Here is a 17,800-nt window from a genome sequence, read left to right as displayed (position 1 = left end):
GATTGTTGTAAGTATTTACTTGGAGTAAATTAGCGTCTTCAGTTATTGAAATATCAGTTTCCGTATTTTTGAAATTTACCGTTAGATATACGGGAAGCGAATGTAATTTTGGTCCGATTTGAATAATTTTCAGCGAATTGCTTTTCCGTACCAGGTTTATTAAGTGCACCGAGTTTGGTAGAAATTGATAAATCGGTTACCGAGGTACACATTTGTGGTCATAAGTGGGCGGCGCCATTCCCATTATCCAAAAATGTATCATAATCTTATTTTCTGCTGAGTGGTTATCGCGATCATCGATTTTAAGTGAATTCGATTTTTAACAGATTTCTTAGCTAGACCCTAAATAAGGCTCGTACCGAGTTTGGTGAATGGGCTACTGAGATTTCATAATAGGTGGGCGGGGTCACGCCCATTTTCCAAAACTAATAATATTTTTTACAAAAATTCTACTTCACATACTAATTTTGAACAATTTGCATCCAATATTTACTGAAATATTTTTTTGCATTTTTAGAAAATACCTTTATATCGGAAATGGGCGTGGTTACATTCCGATTCGCCCATTTTTAATACCAACTTACCTTGGATAAAGGGCAACCTACATACCAAATTTCGTTGAGATATCTCGAGTTTCGTGTACACGGACAAACGTGTATATACATATATTTTTTTTTTGATTTTTTTGGACTTGGCACATTTGCATAACAACAAGTAAAAACGACATTACGGTAATTTTCTTTTTTGATAATGATGTATTTTCAGTTATGCTATCTTACTGCATCAAAATCTCAATTTACATAAAAAGTGGACTTAGCACGTTTGCGAACTAAATGTATGCTACCATACGTTAAAAAAAAATACACCACAAATAAGTGCGTATAATTAGGGGTATAAGTGTACAATACGTACATAATAATATTAGGATCGATAGGGGTCTTACTCCTGATCATAACGGTATAATTTTTTTCGGGGGAAATAATATTTACTGGTGTTATTATAGTTAAAAGTACACAAATGTAGAAAACGTATGATTTGATAATGAAAATTTTTAATAAAAAATCGCGCGATTTTCCCGATATTAGCAATAACTCGGCCCTTGTAATGTTAATACCTACCTTCTTCCCCGATTGGACTTTGTTAAGAAACTCTTCTACACCAAGTAATACATCATTTACTTCTCGATTAAGTTGTCCTAAATGTCTTGTGCTCAAAATATCACAGCGTCCAAACAAATCGTATTTAAGGTCGCCTGTAATTTCGGTCACTTTGAAAAGATTTTCTACTTCGCACTCGTTGCGCTTCAACTCAAATTCATTAAGGAAATTATTTACTTCTCCATTTGTAAACGACCGGTGATCTAAAATGAGCAGTTGTGCGTTCAATATATCTATAAAAAGGCAGAAAATAAGAATTTAAAAATAAATATGTACATCGCTTACCAACCTCGTCCCAACAGTCTCAACATTTTCCTGTCACATGAGAAATGTCATTTTATAAAACAGACGTGTTATAAAATTTAATACAATCCACATTGTCCACAAGCGAGTAACTCAGTGTTGCCAGTAACAGCGTTAATAAAATCCCATCCAAATGTAACCTAAATCCCGTTTTATACTAAAGATATAACAGAAACGCCAACGTCAAACAATGATGGCTTAACACTTTTCAAGATAAGTTCGGGTTAAATCTTGCAACCCCATTCTCTACACAAATCGCTCTCCTTAACAGGATTTTGGAGTAAGTTCATGGAGTACTGGATCAGGGCCAAGTACCAAAAATACAAGATCATGCTAGAACGCGACGTTGTATTTGTAATTATTTTTGAGAAAAAAGTTTGCGAAAGCGGGTTCGTCAGCAGATCATTAGTTTACATCACAAGCGTCATTGTTGTACACTTTTTTTTAAATAAAGATAAGTTAATTCAACATGACAACATAATTTTACCTAAATTGTATGTTAAACGCTGCTGACAATAATTTTGATTTTCGTTATTTTCTTTGATTTGTTTACTTTTCTTTCGTTTTCCAGCGAAACAAAGGTGGCGTAGAACCCGCTCAAAAAATCGACTTTTTTCGCTCTCTTGTTCTTGCGCGATCTTGTGTCGTTCATTCATGGATCAGAGCTACAGTCTACTCAACCCATGAACCAATTAGAAAGATCTGACCTGTTGAGGAGAAGCTATTTGAGAAAAAAGTAGTCAAGTATTTGACGTTCGTAATTTTGATGTTTGCTATTTTGTTGTTTACATCTCTTATATGTATTTTCGTGGAGATTTATTTCAATAGCAAAAGTGACTTTTTAGAGACTTTCAATACATTATTTATTCAAATTTAATTAAAATGAAGTGTGCAGTAATCGGTTGCAAAAATACGTCGGGAAATAATAAATCGGTTAGCTTCCATGGCTTTCCGAGGGGCGGGAATTTGGTCCAAATGTGGGCGCACTTTTGTTGCGGTCAGCCCGTTGAGATAACTGCAAAAGTTTTCAGCGAGCATTTCCTCCAAAATCACTGCAAATAATATGAAAGTCGAAATGGGTAAGTAAATGCTTTACTTATATAACTAGTACATTCTAAAATTCAAATTTATAGGACTGGCGACCGCAAACTTCTTTGGAGAGCTATTCCGAGCGTCAAGAAAAACCGGACTCACGGTAAAGAAACCTGTCAAGGTCAATCAAAGTTGACTATTGCAGATTTGTTGGAGGATGCCGATATAAATGCAGAACAAGAGAGTTCTACCGCGCCTCGCCTCCCGTAGCTGTGAGTATTATCGCTTGGTCCTTTGAGAAATAGTTAAACGCTTTTTGGTAAGTAAACACGCTGGTATGGTTAAGAAAAAAACTTGGTTGCACTTTTCCAGATTATTGCGAGTTGGTCAACATTATAAACTAATCTAGATCCCGATACCTGTAAGAATGGCTTCGAATTTAGCAGTCTATAATTGCATTGGTTTGCGTTGAGGGCGATCCGCTTTTTGCTAGCGTTTGATTACTTAACACTTTACTATTGAACCTTAACAGCAAAACAGCAAGTACACCTTTGTAGAACGACGACCCACCTATTAAGTGGCTTGCGGACATGATATACCAAAAAGCTTCAAAAAGTGTAGTTGGATCATGTACTCAACTGTCAGTTTCATCCTTAAGAGGAACTTACGCACAGTACCCATTCTGACAGGGCCATTACACTTTTAGAAGGCTTTTGGAAAATGCACCAAACAAATGTTTCATAACAGATTTTTTTTGCACAAATGGCAATAGCGGATTCTACGCCATCTTGTTTCACTGGAAAATGAGCGAAAAGTAAACAAAGCAAAGAAAACAACGAAAACCAAAATTTGCCTAAATTATTGTCAGGCACTTTAAACGCACAATTTAGGTAAAATGATGCAACAAAATGCTTTAAAATGTGTTGTCATGTTGAATTAACTCTTCTTTACTTGAATAAAAATGTAAAATAGTGGTGCTTGTGATGTAAACAAACGCTCAGCTGACGAACCCGCTTTCCCAAACTTTTTTCTCAAAACCAGATACAAATACAACGTCGCGTTCTTACGTGATCTTGTATTTTTGGTTCATTACGTACTCACAGGCCAACCTAATATTACCGGCGTGAATTTTTCTACGCACGCACGCAAGTTCTTCACATTTGAGTAACCGAAATAAATTTGCGTGCGTGATTTTTCAGAGTTGCATTTCTGTCCAATTTCAGAAGTTGAGCAAAATTTGAGCATAAATGCAGAATAGCTTCGATTCCCAAATTAAAGAAAACGTAAATCTCAAAAGATTTAACGTCAAATCTCGTCAGAGGGCTAAATCTTCATTAAATCTCACAATGGATACATAGTATAAAGTTAGTTGTAGCTTTTTGACATAATTTTGGATGGGTTATCTGTCCATAAAGTTACAACCAACGTAAAGTACCAACTTAATTTTGACTATGAATATGCCCCAAACCAGATTTTCACGCACGCCGGCAGTTTACTGTCAAAAATTTCTCATGCATATACATCTTATATGGGACCAACCGAAATTGACCGGCATGCGTAAAAAGCTAACTCAAATTCCAAGATTTGTGTTGCGTGACATTTCGATTTGACGTCTGTGCTCTTTGACATGTTGGCGCGACAATGAATTAAAATTTTGGAAAAAATGCAGAATAGCTTCGATTCTCAAATTAAAAAACACATACGGGGATCGATAGAGAACATCGAGGTGAGTATAACGGTATATTTCTTTTCTTGAGGAAAAAACGACTACAATAGTTATTAAGACTCAAAGTTCAAATTATACAATGCAAGATGTATATGCATGAGAAATTTTTGACAGTAAACTGCCGGCGTGCGTGAATATTAGGTTGGCCTGTCACACGCATATCAGCCTAGTAGTGGCAAACTATTGATAGTCGCGACTATCGATAGTGGCCGATATTTTTTTAAAACTATCGTTAGTCGCCTATTTTGAAAAAAAAAGAAAAAATCTGGTTTGGGGCATATTCATAGTCAAAATTAAGTTGGTACTTTACGTTGGTTGTAACTTTATGGACAGATAACCCATCCAAAATTATGTCAAAAAGCTACAACTAACTTTATACTATGTACCCATTGTGAGATTTAATGAAGATTTAGCCCTCTGACGAGATTTTACGTTAAATCTTTTGAGATTTACCATATAACATTAAATCTCGAAAGGCAGTAGATTTAAGTTAAATCTTCGTCAAATCTTCAATAATATTGATCAATAAGTACAATTTGTTGGATGTGGCAACCACAAATTCACATGCCATAGGTCAAATGACATTTGTGTTTTCAATATACTACAGTTGAGGACGTTGAAATCTAGCCTATCATAAAAACATGAATTTTCGTATTTTTAGGGATTTTTATATTTTTGTTAGTTTGGGAGGAAAATTAGTAATGCATATTTACATAACTTTGGTTGTAATAAATTAAGAAAATATTATTTTAAAAACTAAAAATTTAGAAGAAATGTTTTCTAGTAATATCATGCAGAGTCTTCTCCGCTTTCTATAAGTCATTTACGTGCTGCGACAAAAAATTTATAAATTTGGGTAATGGTTCTGCTTCGATAACATTGCACCGAACATCCTCTAGAACTCAGTTCGTATTCATGATATGCCAAACGTCCACGATTGGATTTTCGGTTCCCCCCTATGAATAAGAGAATTCTACAAAAAATTTTCTTTCCGCAAATGTTTTTTACCGTTTTGATAATTTTTCTTAAATTCGGGAATATGATTCGGAATATGGTACCATTCTTTACACTTTCCAAACTATATATTATACATACTTATTTACCACGAATAAGAAGCCAATAATATTCAGAATTCATATAATGAAATTCCGCTTGGTACCTTCCTTTTATCTGTCTGTATATCAATGTCCGCAACTGTATTTATAAAATCATACATAAGCAAACGTCAAATATTTGAAAATGTGAACGTCAAACATATCTCGTTGTGGTAATGGAGACGGTTGTGATTTAGCAACTGGACTTATTAAATCTTAATGGATAAATCTCTCAATGGAGACATAGTATTAAAGGCCAATTTCAAATGATTATTTAAACGGCACTAAAGTTTAATTGTGGATTGTTGTTTAAATGCCATTTAGCTTTCGTTAGTCCCCTATCAGATACGTTAAGCTTGAAAGCAATTTTTTTTCGCATTCTCTTTTGTGTTTTCTATTTGCTTCCACAGGCGTCATGTTTAATTGAATTCAAGTCCTTGGTTCTGTAAATGGGAAGCAACGAAAAGATCAAAAGAGACAAGAAAACTTGAAACGAATTGACGGTACGGAGGTATCTGTACTCTTCCCCTCTCTTCTCACCTCCTTCGCCTACGAACGAACAGACTTGAAAGCAAGACTTGACGTGTCTGACACGGGACTTAGGTTTCAGATCAACTTTGTTTAAATATACCAAACAATTGGCAGCACTACTGCTTGTTCCTTGAAATTGTTGTTGCATTTTCTTGTTTGTTTACATTTTGTGCTGAACAGCTGATTGTTTTTTTATAGGATTTGGTGGGACTGATTAAACAACCTACCAATCAATCTTGGGTGTTTTGTACAAACACATATAATATTATGTCTACACGGCAATGAAAACAAGTTGTTTTCAGGAGATGTTTTCAATATTAAACATAACCGTCCAAACGGCATTCGTCGTGTTTACTAACGCGTTTTCGTTGACATTTCTCTATTGCTCCAAGTGAAATAAAGCCTCCCAGAGCTCCAAAAGAAAAGCTTCGCTTTGTGCGCACCAAGCAGTTCGCTTTTTATAAATATTTCTTTTTTTCTTCTCCATCCAGATTTTTTCTTATTATTGTTCTTATTCTTTTTTTCAACTAGTGACGGCAAACCATCGATTTTGTTTTGACAAAAAGTTATCGAACACAGAGATGCTTATGAAAACACAGCGAAACTTTAACTGTTTTCGAGGTTATTATGATTGGTTCATAATAAAGTTTGACAGTTTTTGCAGTGCGAAAACACGTACTTTTAACATGTTTTCGAGTAATATCACGAATGAGTCATAAACAACTTGTTTTCATTGCCGTGTGGCCATAATATAAGGTTCATTCCTTATCTTTTTGGACTAAAATCTGAAAAGTGTCAAAATGCCAGAGCGTAAGCAAAATGCGCTCACTAAAAGAGAATAACAGGAAAAGTAAAGGAACGCAAAAAACCAAATTTTTAGTCCAAAGAATGGCAGCAACAAAGCTAACGTCAAATAAGAATGGAAATGTATGTACAAAACACATTCACACACAAGCACAAGCACAATAAACACTTACTATATCAATTATTTTTTGCCTCCTTCCCATTTCAATTAACTTTTTTTACTTTTTAGATTATTCTCACTTTTTGCGTATTCTTTAATTTCCGTTGATTTAAATTCAGTTGAGTTTGACACTTTTCAGGATTTTGCCAGAAAAAATTCTTCTGACTAAATCTGACTACTTCGGACTGATGAGAGTCACTCTTACTGAGTGTCGCGCTCTCATTTTTGCTGTCATTTCCGATTTAAGGAACGCTTTTTGGACTAAATCTGACTACTTCGGACTTTTTCTGACTATTTCTGGGAGATAAGGAACGCTCCTATATTTAAAGAGCCAATATTAGCCATTTATGTGCAGAGTAAATGTATGATCTGAAAATGAATAGTGGAAGTTAATCTCTACTTAATACCATGTTCTGACCGACATCGAAAACATATTTTCGTTGCGAAAACTGGTTTTCGACCTAAAACTTGTGTTTTCGTCCATGTAAAATCAGTCAAACGAAAACCAGTTTTCGCTGAAAACTACTTGAAAACTCACGTTCCACTCATTCCAATCGGTGTCTTCAGTAGTTTTTTCGATTATTTATCGCAGTGGAAGTCATATTTTATCATCTTTAATACGCCATTTCAGATTTATTGTTAATTGGCTGGCCAAAGTAAAATAAGGATGAAAGTCAGAGGTTGCTAATGAAAAGAAAATGAGGGAAAAGCATTTTGGTTTTGTTTTTGTGTAGCAAAACTGTAATCGGAGGATGTAAGAAATGTCAACGAAAACACTAACAGCCGGTGTGACCAGCATTCCGCCCACAATCCCAAAACTCGTTTTCAAAGTGTTTTCGTTGTCGGTCAGAACATGGTATAAGTGGGCCATTTGAAATTGCGCATAAGTGCCAACTTTATGTTGACTATGAATACGCCCAATTGCGATAATTATGATTGGAACAAATGCAGTTGGGCTCCAAATCTCAAAAAAAAAATAAATAAATATTGGAATCGATAGAGATGATTTAGCTGAGTATAACGGTATACTTCTTTTTTTCGGCAAACAACAACAACAAAAATTATCAAAGGTTAAAGTTCAAAATAAGCAATTTTTGAAATCAAGATTTCTTAAAAACGGATGGATGGATCTTGAAAATTCTGATCCCGTTTAATAGGAAATTTGATTCCCTTTAATTTGGTGTACGTACTTTATATATATGTTGTATAGTTCTTACAAAAATTTAATTAATGTAAAATAATTATAAAAAAATACCTTTTGCAGAGAACACCTTTCTGCGTAGGCGGCCTTCGGCCGCACTTATGGATTATAACCCTCACAACGTAGAATTCTCTTTCTGTGTTGCGAAGAAAAGGCACCTTTTGCATAGAACACCTTTCTGCGTAGGCGGCCTGCGGCCGCACTTAGGGATTATAACCCTCACAACGTAGAATTCTATTTCTGTGTTGCGAAGAAAAGGCACCGCACTTAGGGATTATAACCCTCACAACGTAGAATTCTCTTTCTGTGTTGCGAAGAAAAGGCACTGAACACCTTTTGCAGAGAACACCTTTCTGCGTAGGCGGCCTGCGGCCACACTTAGGGATTATAACCCTCACAACGTAGAATTCTCTCTGTGTTGCGAAGAAAAGGCACTGAACACCTTTTGCAGAGAACACCTTTCTGCGTAGGCGGCGTCGGCTGCAGTTAGGGTTTGTAAGCTTTTTTTTTATAATTATTTTACATTAATTCAATTTCTGTATGAACTATACAACGTATATATAAAGTACGTATAGCAAATTAAAGGGCATCAAATTTGCTATTAATGAGATCAAAATTTTCAAAATCCATTTATTCGTTTTTGAGAAGTCTTGATTTCAAAAATTGTTTATTTTGAACTTTAACCTTTGATAATTCTTGTTGTTGTTGTTTGCCCAAAAAAAGAAGTATACCGTTATACTCAGCTCAATCATCTCTATCGATTCCAATATTTTTTTTTTATTTGAGATTTGGAGCCCAACTGCATTTATGCCTTATATTTTTTATACCCGAGCGCACTTGTGCACAAGGGTATTATAACTTTGATCACATAACGGTTGTTTGTAACAGGCAAAATGAATCGAGATAGATATAGACAAATGTATACATAAATGATCAGGATGAAAAGAGAAATCGATTAAGCGGTGACTGTCTGTCCGTCCGTCCGTCTGTCCGTCTGTGCACACGATAACTCGAGTAAAAATTGAGATATCTTAACGAAACTTGGTATGTGCACTTCTTTCGGGCGTAGGACGGTAGATGGTATTGAAAATGGGCAAAATCGGACAATAACCACGCCTACCTCCCATATAACGGTAATTTTCAGAAATACAAAAACTGCGATATTTTAGTAACTACTCAAGATAATTCACTCAAAACTGATATTTATAATAAATTTTAGACGAAAAATAAGAATATTAACATTTTTTTGAAAATGGGCGTAGCCACGCCCACTTATGGTTACATGTGTATATCTTGGTAACCGCTGCATCAATTTATTCCAAACTTTGCACAGTTGTTGGCCTTAATACAGCATACTAAATGACCGAACATTTTAAAAATCGGACAATAACCACGCCCACTTCCCATATAACGGTAATTTCCAGAAATACGAAAACTGCGATAGTTTCGTAACTACTGAAGATAATTCACTCAAAATTGATATTTATAATAAATTCTAGACGAAAAATAAGAATATTAACATTTTTTTGAAAATGGGCGTAGCCACGCCCACTTATGGTTACATGTGTATATCTTGGTAACCGCTGCATCAATTTATTCCAAACTTTGCACAGTTGTTGGCCTTGATACAGCATACTAAATGGCCGAAAATTTTAAAAATTGGGCAATAACCACGCCCACTTCCCATATAACGGTAATTTTCAGAAATACGAATACTGCGATATTTTAGTAACTACTGAAGATTATTCACTCAAAATTGATATTTACAATAAGTTTTAGACGAAAAATAAGAATATTATAAATTTTTGGAAAATGGGCGTAGCCACGCCCAGTTATGTTTACATGTGTATATCTTGGTAACCGCTGCACCAATTTCTTCCAAACTTGGCACAGTTGTTAACCTTGGTATAACATACGAAATGGCCGAAAATTTTTAAAATAGGACAATAATCCCATATAACGGTAATTTAGAGAAATACGAAATCTTCGATAAATCAGTAATAATTGAAGCTAATTTATTCAAAATTGATGCTTGCAACAATTCGTTGCCAAGAAATACGTTTAGGATACAATTTTGAAAAATGGGCGTGGCACCGCCCACTTATGATCACATATATGTATCTCGGTAACCGTTCTACCAATTTGTACCAAACTCGGTGTGGTTATTGTACTTGCCACATAGAAGCAAAACGTTGAAACTTATTGAAATCGAACTAAAATTACGGCCGCTTTTCATATAACAGTAAATTTCAGATATGCTTGAAACTTCAATATTTCGAAATTCAAGGACGCTAATTTACTCAAAATGGATACACCTCGGTTTACCATGTAGCGGTAGCTTTCGGAAAGGTGAAAAACATATATTTAATACTTGCGCCGGGTATTTAATGTTCGGCTCCGCCCGAACTTAGACTTTTTTACTTGTTTAAAGAAAGTATAATTAAAAACTAAAAATATTTCCGTATTCTGCTTTCTAGAGCCAATAATTTTTATTTAAGAAACGTAACATGACATCACTTTTAGGTCTTAGTTGCGACCTTTTTTCGTTCACTGTACTGTACATGCGTTCCGATCATACGGGCTCTGTCACACGGTCAGTAAATATCACGATATTTGGATCGCGATCCATATTGATGGATTGATGGATCGCGCACGTATGTTACATGTTCAATATTTATTGCGTCAGTATTTGCATAATTTTTCTGCTACGCGCTTATTATATCGCAAGAATATATTTTTATTTTATACGAATAATTTACAGATAATGCATTCCATAATTATGTTAAAATTTCCAACACTAATTTAAATATTTTCAATTTATTTTGAAAGGTTTAAAGCGCCGAGAGCGAAGGTAGACCGAATGCCGCGTATTCATAGTCCAACAACTAAGTCGAAACTAACAAAGTTGCAACTTAAATTTAAGTATCAACTTAAAATTTACCTCTATTCATAGTCGCATTTCGGACTTCTACTAAGTAGTTTCGGCTTAGTTTACGATATAGCAAAACGAGTGTGAAAATGTATCGATTTTTCTTTACGATATTTTGGAAAATTACATTTTTATTAAATAATGTCAAGTTTGATCATCCGTTTATGTAATTTTTATTTTCATTGCATGACTATGCACAAGAATAAGGTATCATTTTCTTGTTAATTGTGTGAAATAGCCAGAACAACCGCAGTGATGTGAAGTCGATGTTTATCGAAGCATGCTGTGAAACATACAAATAGTAGATGTCTAAGTGTTATGCACAAATTTACTTTAAAAGAACTAGCGTGAAACTGACTTATTATTTGAGAATTTATCTAAATTATTCCAATTATAAAATTGTGATGTAGCTTTATTGGAATTGTAATACGCATTTAATTTCATCCTCCGATTAAAATGGATCGATCTTTGTAAATTTTAATTGGAGATTATTCAATATTATCAAATTCATCCTCTACCAACTTAATTTTTACATATTTCGTCTGTTTTCCCTTAATTTGACAAAATACTTCTTCCTAGTTACGACTTACTGCCGTCCCTAAATTGGAGCGCTAAGCGTTGCGTTATCCATTGTCAACGAGTGTCATCGCGCGCTATACCCAAATCAACGCGTCGTCAATTTTGACGTTTTCTCATGTCCTCTCGTTTTTATTCTCGTTTACTTTTTCACTTCTTTGTCCGTTCTCTTTCTCTTCGTCTTCTGCATCCAACTTCAGCACGTAACGCCCTGTCAAAAATGAAAATTCCATTTGCTCGGCGTTAGCGCCGCGTTATTGTGGGATGCTTCATACAAATTGTATGGGCATGAGGATTTTTGACAGTTGCTTGGCGCTTGACGCGCCAATTTAGGGATGGCAGTTAGTTGCAGCTGTAGCCGAAACTAAATTTCAAGTTGGTACTTAGCCAAAAAAGTCGAAACTAAGGCGACTACGAATAGCTTTAGTTGTGATTTACAGGTCTATTCTGCGCTGGTAATAAAAAGTTTGTAACCGGTAAATAAAGTTCCTGTCAATTTTTAAACCCTTTTCGCGTTCTGTATACTCTTGTAACCGGTAAATTTTGTTACCATCTCATAAGCTGGTAACAAATTATTGCCCCGTGAAATATGCAATGCCAGGATTTGCACAATTCTTCATAGCTGAATTGCTGAATATTTTAACTGCATTACCAACGTACCTAGAATCGCGGTGACAAGAACTGGTAACATTTTTTGGTAATACAATTTTCCGGTTACAAAATCTTCGGTAACGTGCAGAATAGCCCTGTTAGAATAGTTTCGACTTAGTTGAGTACTAAATATGACTATGAATATGCGCCAATATGTTTTTGATGCTCGCAAAATGAGAGTCCAAGATGTACTGATGAAATATAAGGATCGCGTTTTGAAAATGCTAAACGTTCAATATTTATTGACGGTATTGCGATCCGCGATCGAGATTTCAAAATGTTTAGAAATTTTGCGATATGGATCACGATCCATCAATATTGTATGCTACACCGTCAATAAATATGGCGATACTTGGATCACGTCAATAAATACTGACCGTGTGACAGAACCCTACTGATGACTTTAGGCCAACATATTTAATGCCATATATATATAAAATGCACATTTACTATTGTTGTGTCTTAAATTTGAAACATTTTCGATAGTGAGAATACTCGATAGTTTTGAAAAACTATCGATAGTGAAGAAAAAACCAAAACCATCGATAGTATCGGTAGTGCCACCGATAGTTTGCCACCACTATATTAGCCAACAGATGTCATTTTTTTCTCATCATACCAACAAATAGCGGCAAGAAATAGTAAATTTGCTAATATTAGAAAAGAATTGGCCCAATTTCAACCACGAACTCAGACGTCTACATAATGAATGAGGAATTCAAGTTACCGAAACGTTCCCGCAAGCGTCTACGTGAAGTCAAGCGCCGGGCCCGTCCAGAATTGGGTGATAAAGAGGCATGGTCAGCATTACGCTACTGCGAGCGTTTTGATGACTTCAAAAAATTTGAAGATAATGTTGAACGCATTAAAGAATCTGATTTCAGTTGTGACGAGTTTGTAGAGCGCTACGAGAAGCCATATCTTCCAGTGGTTATAGAAGGCTGCCAGGAAGGGTGGCAAGCAGAAGAAAAGTGGACCCTGCCACGCCTCTCCAAAAAGTACAGGAATCAAAAATTTAAATGCGGCGAAGATAATGAGGGATACAGCGTGAAAATGAAAATGAAGTACTATGTGGAGTATATGCGATCTACACTAGATGACAGTCCTCTATACATATTTGATAGTAGCTTCGGGGAGCACCATCGTCGTCGGAAGCTGCTCGAGGATTATACAGTGCCCAAATATTTTCGCGATGATCTTTTTAAACATTGTGGAGAAGATCGCCGACCACCGTATCGTTGGTTCGTTATGGGACCTGCTCGCTCTGGAACGGGTATACACATAGACCCGTTAGGTACAAGCGCATGGAATGCTCTTCTTTGTGGACATAAACGCTGGTGCTTATTTCCAACACAAACTCCTAAAGAATTGCTAAAAGTACCCAGTGTCATGGGAGGTAAGCAACGAGATGAAGCAATCACTTGGTTTAGTACCATTTATCCTCGCACTAAGCAACTAGACTGGCCAGCCGATCTTCGACCAATTGAAATCCTACAAAATCCGGGAGAAACAGTATTTGTGCCAGGAGGCTGGTGGCATGTAGTTTTAAACTTGGACGATACAATAGCCATCACACAAAACTTTTGTAGTCGCACAAACTTTCCAATTGTGTGGCACAAAACTTTACGCGGTAGACCTAAATTGTCCCGAAAATGGTTCCGTGTACTTCGCGTAAAAGAACCTGAGTTGGCTAAATTAGCTGAGAGCATTAAAGTGGATCAAAGTACGGGTTTCGCTTCAGATAGCTCCAGTAATTCGAGTTCATCATCCAGTTCCTCATCATCTTCGACAGAAAACGAAGGTAATGGCATCGATAGTTGCTCTTCTAATACAGACAGTGGACAAGAGAGCTTAACGGCGAAGAAAAAGAAAAAGCGGCGCTTAGGAGGCGCGACGGCGTCCAATTCTTGATGTCAGTTGTGCGACAATGACGAAATTACTATCATGGACGATGGCGTGCAGTGCGCTGTATATACAAATAATATCGGAGCTAAACGTACCGACGCTGAATCATCCGATAATAAGAACTTAAAAAAAATTCTGCAGATGCGTTTGCGATTATTCCTTCATTGCAAAAGTTAACATTTGTATTACAAGTCAAGATAAGAATAATAAATTCATTATCAATCAAAATAACTGTTTAGCTAAATAAGTAGCATTTTATTTAAAAATAATTCTATAAAAATGTAATTCAATGTGGGTTGGACATCAGATAAGCAAAGATCAGTTGTAGCTTTATTGGTACCAGACAATAGTGCCATGGGCGTCGCCAGGATCGAATTTAGGGGGGGAGGGGGGCGCCCGACATAAAAAAAATCCCAACATTTTTATCTTTACACATTCATGTTTCTGGCATGCGGGATACGATATGTACTTGCCAATTCGTTTTACAAAAATTATTTAAAAAGCAGACGTCTCGGTTGCTCAGCAAACCGGTTAATCGTTTCTGCAATTATTTCACAATGATTCTCTAAAACAAATTTTCGATGTATTCTTAAAATGCATAAACCTGAAGGTAAATTTTATAGGAAATTACACTAACAATTTATTAAAACTAGTAGTAACCTCGAAATACTTAGCTCAAAATTTATTTAAATAACTTCGTGAAAGACAACAATTAATCTTGTATTGCTAGGCACCTGATAACCCAGGATAATTTTTAACTTCTTAAAAGACATTACTCTACTCTAAGCTTCGTGCAGTGGGCCATGAGAAAACCGTCATCTTTAAGGTATAGTCGAACCTTTCACAATATCTGGTATTAGTCTTAATCTGAAACGCAATAATCATTGAAAATTGGCACCCTTTATGGTGAAAAGCATTTAATATCACACTTTCAAACTAAAGCTTTCTTAACCCTAGAAGCCTAATCTATTTGGGAGTAACGTAAAGCCTTAAGGCAGGACAATTTTTTAAAGAATATTGAAGTTGTGAGTTTGACTAATAATAAAACATAACTTTATTAATAAAAACTAAAACCACATTTATTTAAAACAAAATAAAAAGCAAATTTTGTGTCAAAATTGAAAAAAGACCCATTCCGTAGACTTTTAAACTCCGTAAACTTTTAGGGTTAACCCCTTCAGTACAAAAATTCAACCACTGGTTCTAAAAAATTTTAAATATGTAGATATACCGGCTAATTTTGGATCTTTCATTTTAAAAATCACATACAAAAATGTGTAAAGCTTTGAGGTTTGCGGCCATTCAGGGTCCTTTTTAATGGTCAGTGATATCCTAGGTGTTTAAAAAAGAAAAGGATCTCAGCTAGATCCATGGCTAGAGAATATATTGCACATGATTTAAAAGATTTTGACAAAAAATTTGCCGATTTGAAATAATTTAAATGTACGCTGGCATACTTCATAAACGCTTTTTTATGCTACATAATTGAGGATGCATTTACAATATCAGGAATACTTGTTTTTAAGAAACGCAAAAGAAAGGTTGATGTTTTTGGTACAACGTATAACTGTGAGTCTTTGTACTCTACAATAAAATTTGTAAAGTAAAAATACCGTTCACAATTAGTTGCTTTCGCGTACCTGTTAATTATTGAAAGTTATAAAAATTATCAGCTTTTTGTGTTCGCGTACGCAAAAAACTTGCAAAGTAGGGAAATTGAGAGAGCAAAATGACATTCCATTTGAGGGAAATCTGCTAGTTTCTGCTGGAAAAATTTTTGCCAACAGCAATTTGCCTACAAGAAAACAGCTGATCAAAAACTGCTGGTTGGGATTTACGCAAATCTCTAAATTGAATTTGATGGTTTGGAAGTTAAAATAGTAAATTGCGACTAATTAAACTTGTAAGAAGTAAGTAATTAGGTGCGTTCGACAAGTCAAAAATTTGTAATAGTTTTTCCAAATTTTTACTGGATGGCGTTCGATAACGACAAAAAATTATCCAACACACAAAAATTGAGAGAGCAAGCGTTCATTTTGATGCAAGAGAAGCGTTCATTTTGTACTGGCAAAATTTTAGTCTCCAACACGAAAACATATGATCACAAAACATATGGTCGCAATTTTTGTAAACAAACAAAATTGCATTTTCCGAGTTTTGGTATTTATATGCTTTTTGGCTGCCTGCCAACTAGTTTTTATTTCTAGAAATGTTCCTGGCGAACATTGAACGTTCACTTTCCTTTTTTCTCTATGGAGGCAACATGAATTTCAGCTTGTTTACAAATAACACATAAACAAAGTCAGCTGGTGTGTCTTCTTCTTCCGGTTTTTGCAAGTGATGGCTAATTTCCTGTTCGTTTACTTTTTTGCTTTTTCATCTCTTTGGGAGAGAATTTTCGCTTACTCTCTTGATTTTGATTGTTGGCTGGTGTTGGCTAATTTTGTTATCGAACGCAACTATTGTTCGTTTATTCCGTGAACTGTGTCAGGATAAAAGCTTATACAGACGGCAGCGTTGATCCGGATTTACTCGGACTTAATCCGAATTTCGCTGTTGGACATTTTTTACTGGAGATTTTAAACGAACGTACCTATTGACTATCCAACATTTAACAGAATTGTTACGAACGGCTTTAACTGACCTAAAACCAGATTTTGAAAATCTCGCCAAAGGGATCTTTTGAATTTTCTTTTATATCTATCTTACGTACAATAGAATAATAATAAAATTAATGTTTTTCATTTCTAATAATAATTTTATTTAAAAATAAAATTTTTGTTTTTCTTGTTCTTTTTTTGTGGCTCTTTGTAGCATTTAGAACTTATATGCGGCTCTTTTCGGCCTCGGCCTGGCCCACCCCTGCTATATACATTTTTATACAAGGCAGGATTAAACAGTATTAAACACAACAGCAAACAAAAGCTGAGCTAAGAAGAAATGACATGATATAACAGTATGTTTGATGGAATGACATGGCATAGCAATGCATGAAATTTTTGAAAATGACATTTTAATAGATACGCTGGGAAGAAGTTAAGAAAATGTTTAAATTTATATTTTGTTACCTACTTCACCGATTTGAAATCAGAAAACTATACCTTCCATGAGCATGAAATGGTATTATAACTTTGGTCCGATATTTGTAAGTACCAGAATAAGAAGAAATAGACTCATGAAAATGTGCACTTATGTATGTGTCCAGAAAATCGAGCTGAACCGACTTAGGCATATGGCAACCGAACCTCAGTTGGGTGGCCACTGGCTGAAATGGTTTTACAGATGGCAACTGCAAGCTGGCAACTGAGTTGCTATATTGGCAACTGCATTTTTGTGTTCGCTGCGGTAATAATCGAAGATTGTATACCTACATATAAGGTAAATTTCAAAGTCTAGGGGGGGGCTCGAGCCTCCTCCTGCCCCTACGTAGCGACGCCCATGAATAGTACCAATTCAACATTGCTAGATATATGTATCAAATAAAAGGATATTTCTGAAATATACACTCTTTGTTCTGATATTTGTATACCCGAGCCATATATGTAATACTCCTATATTGGCAGTAAGAGCTAGTACCGTCCGAAAACACTACAGTACAGATATATCAATAAACACGTACGAAAGAAAATGAACACATACGTTTATAAATAGACATGTACTCAACACATATACAAAAACGGCTCTCAAGTACACAATACATTGACAAAAACGGTACTGTTGTTGTTGTTGTA

General features: G+C 35.4%; 2 protein-coding genes across 2 annotated transcripts; one reads left to right on the top strand and one right to left on the bottom strand.

The window, feature by feature from the left end:
- Positions 1–1,004: 1,004 nt before the first annotated feature.
- On the bottom strand, positions 1,005–1,538 carry LOC118752194 (biogenesis of lysosome-related organelles complex 1 subunit 5-like; the record flags this gene model as incomplete). The annotated part of the gene is made up of 2 exons (XM_036487048.1): positions 1,447–1,538; positions 1,005–1,390 (listed from the first exon to the last, which is right to left on the bottom strand). Coding segments are annotated over exons 1-2 (408 nt in total), but the record flags the coding sequence as incomplete, so codon positions are not given.
- An 11,180-nt stretch (positions 1,539–12,718) lies between these two features.
- Positions 12,719–14,297, top strand: LOC118752195 (bifunctional arginine demethylase and lysyl-hydroxylase PSR-like). Its single transcript, XM_036487049.1, has one exon. It carries the CDS (start codon positions 12,870–12,872, stop codon positions 14,073–14,075), a length of 1,206 nt encoding a protein of 401 aa, XP_036342942.1. The 5' UTR covers positions 12,719–12,869; the 3' UTR covers positions 14,076–14,297.
- The last annotated feature ends 3,503 nt before the right edge of the window (positions 14,298–17,800 follow it).

Source organism: Rhagoletis pomonella, unplaced genomic scaffold, assembly GCF_013731165.1.
Source record: "Rhagoletis pomonella isolate Grant_MI unplaced genomic scaffold, Rhpom_1.0 Rhpom_scaffold_01301, whole genome shotgun sequence".
Classification (NCBI taxonomy): Eukaryota; Metazoa; Arthropoda; class Insecta; order Diptera; family Tephritidae; genus Rhagoletis; species Rhagoletis pomonella.
The sequence above is the reverse complement of the archived record's forward strand: the minus strand, read 5'-3'. Positions and strand labels throughout refer to the sequence as shown.

What these genes read in the sequence shown, in the direction of transcription:
- LOC118752195 (XM_036487049.1), top strand. Translation starts at nt 12,870, where the DNA reads ATGAATGAGGAATTCAAGTTACCGAAACGTTCCCGCAAGCGTCTACGT.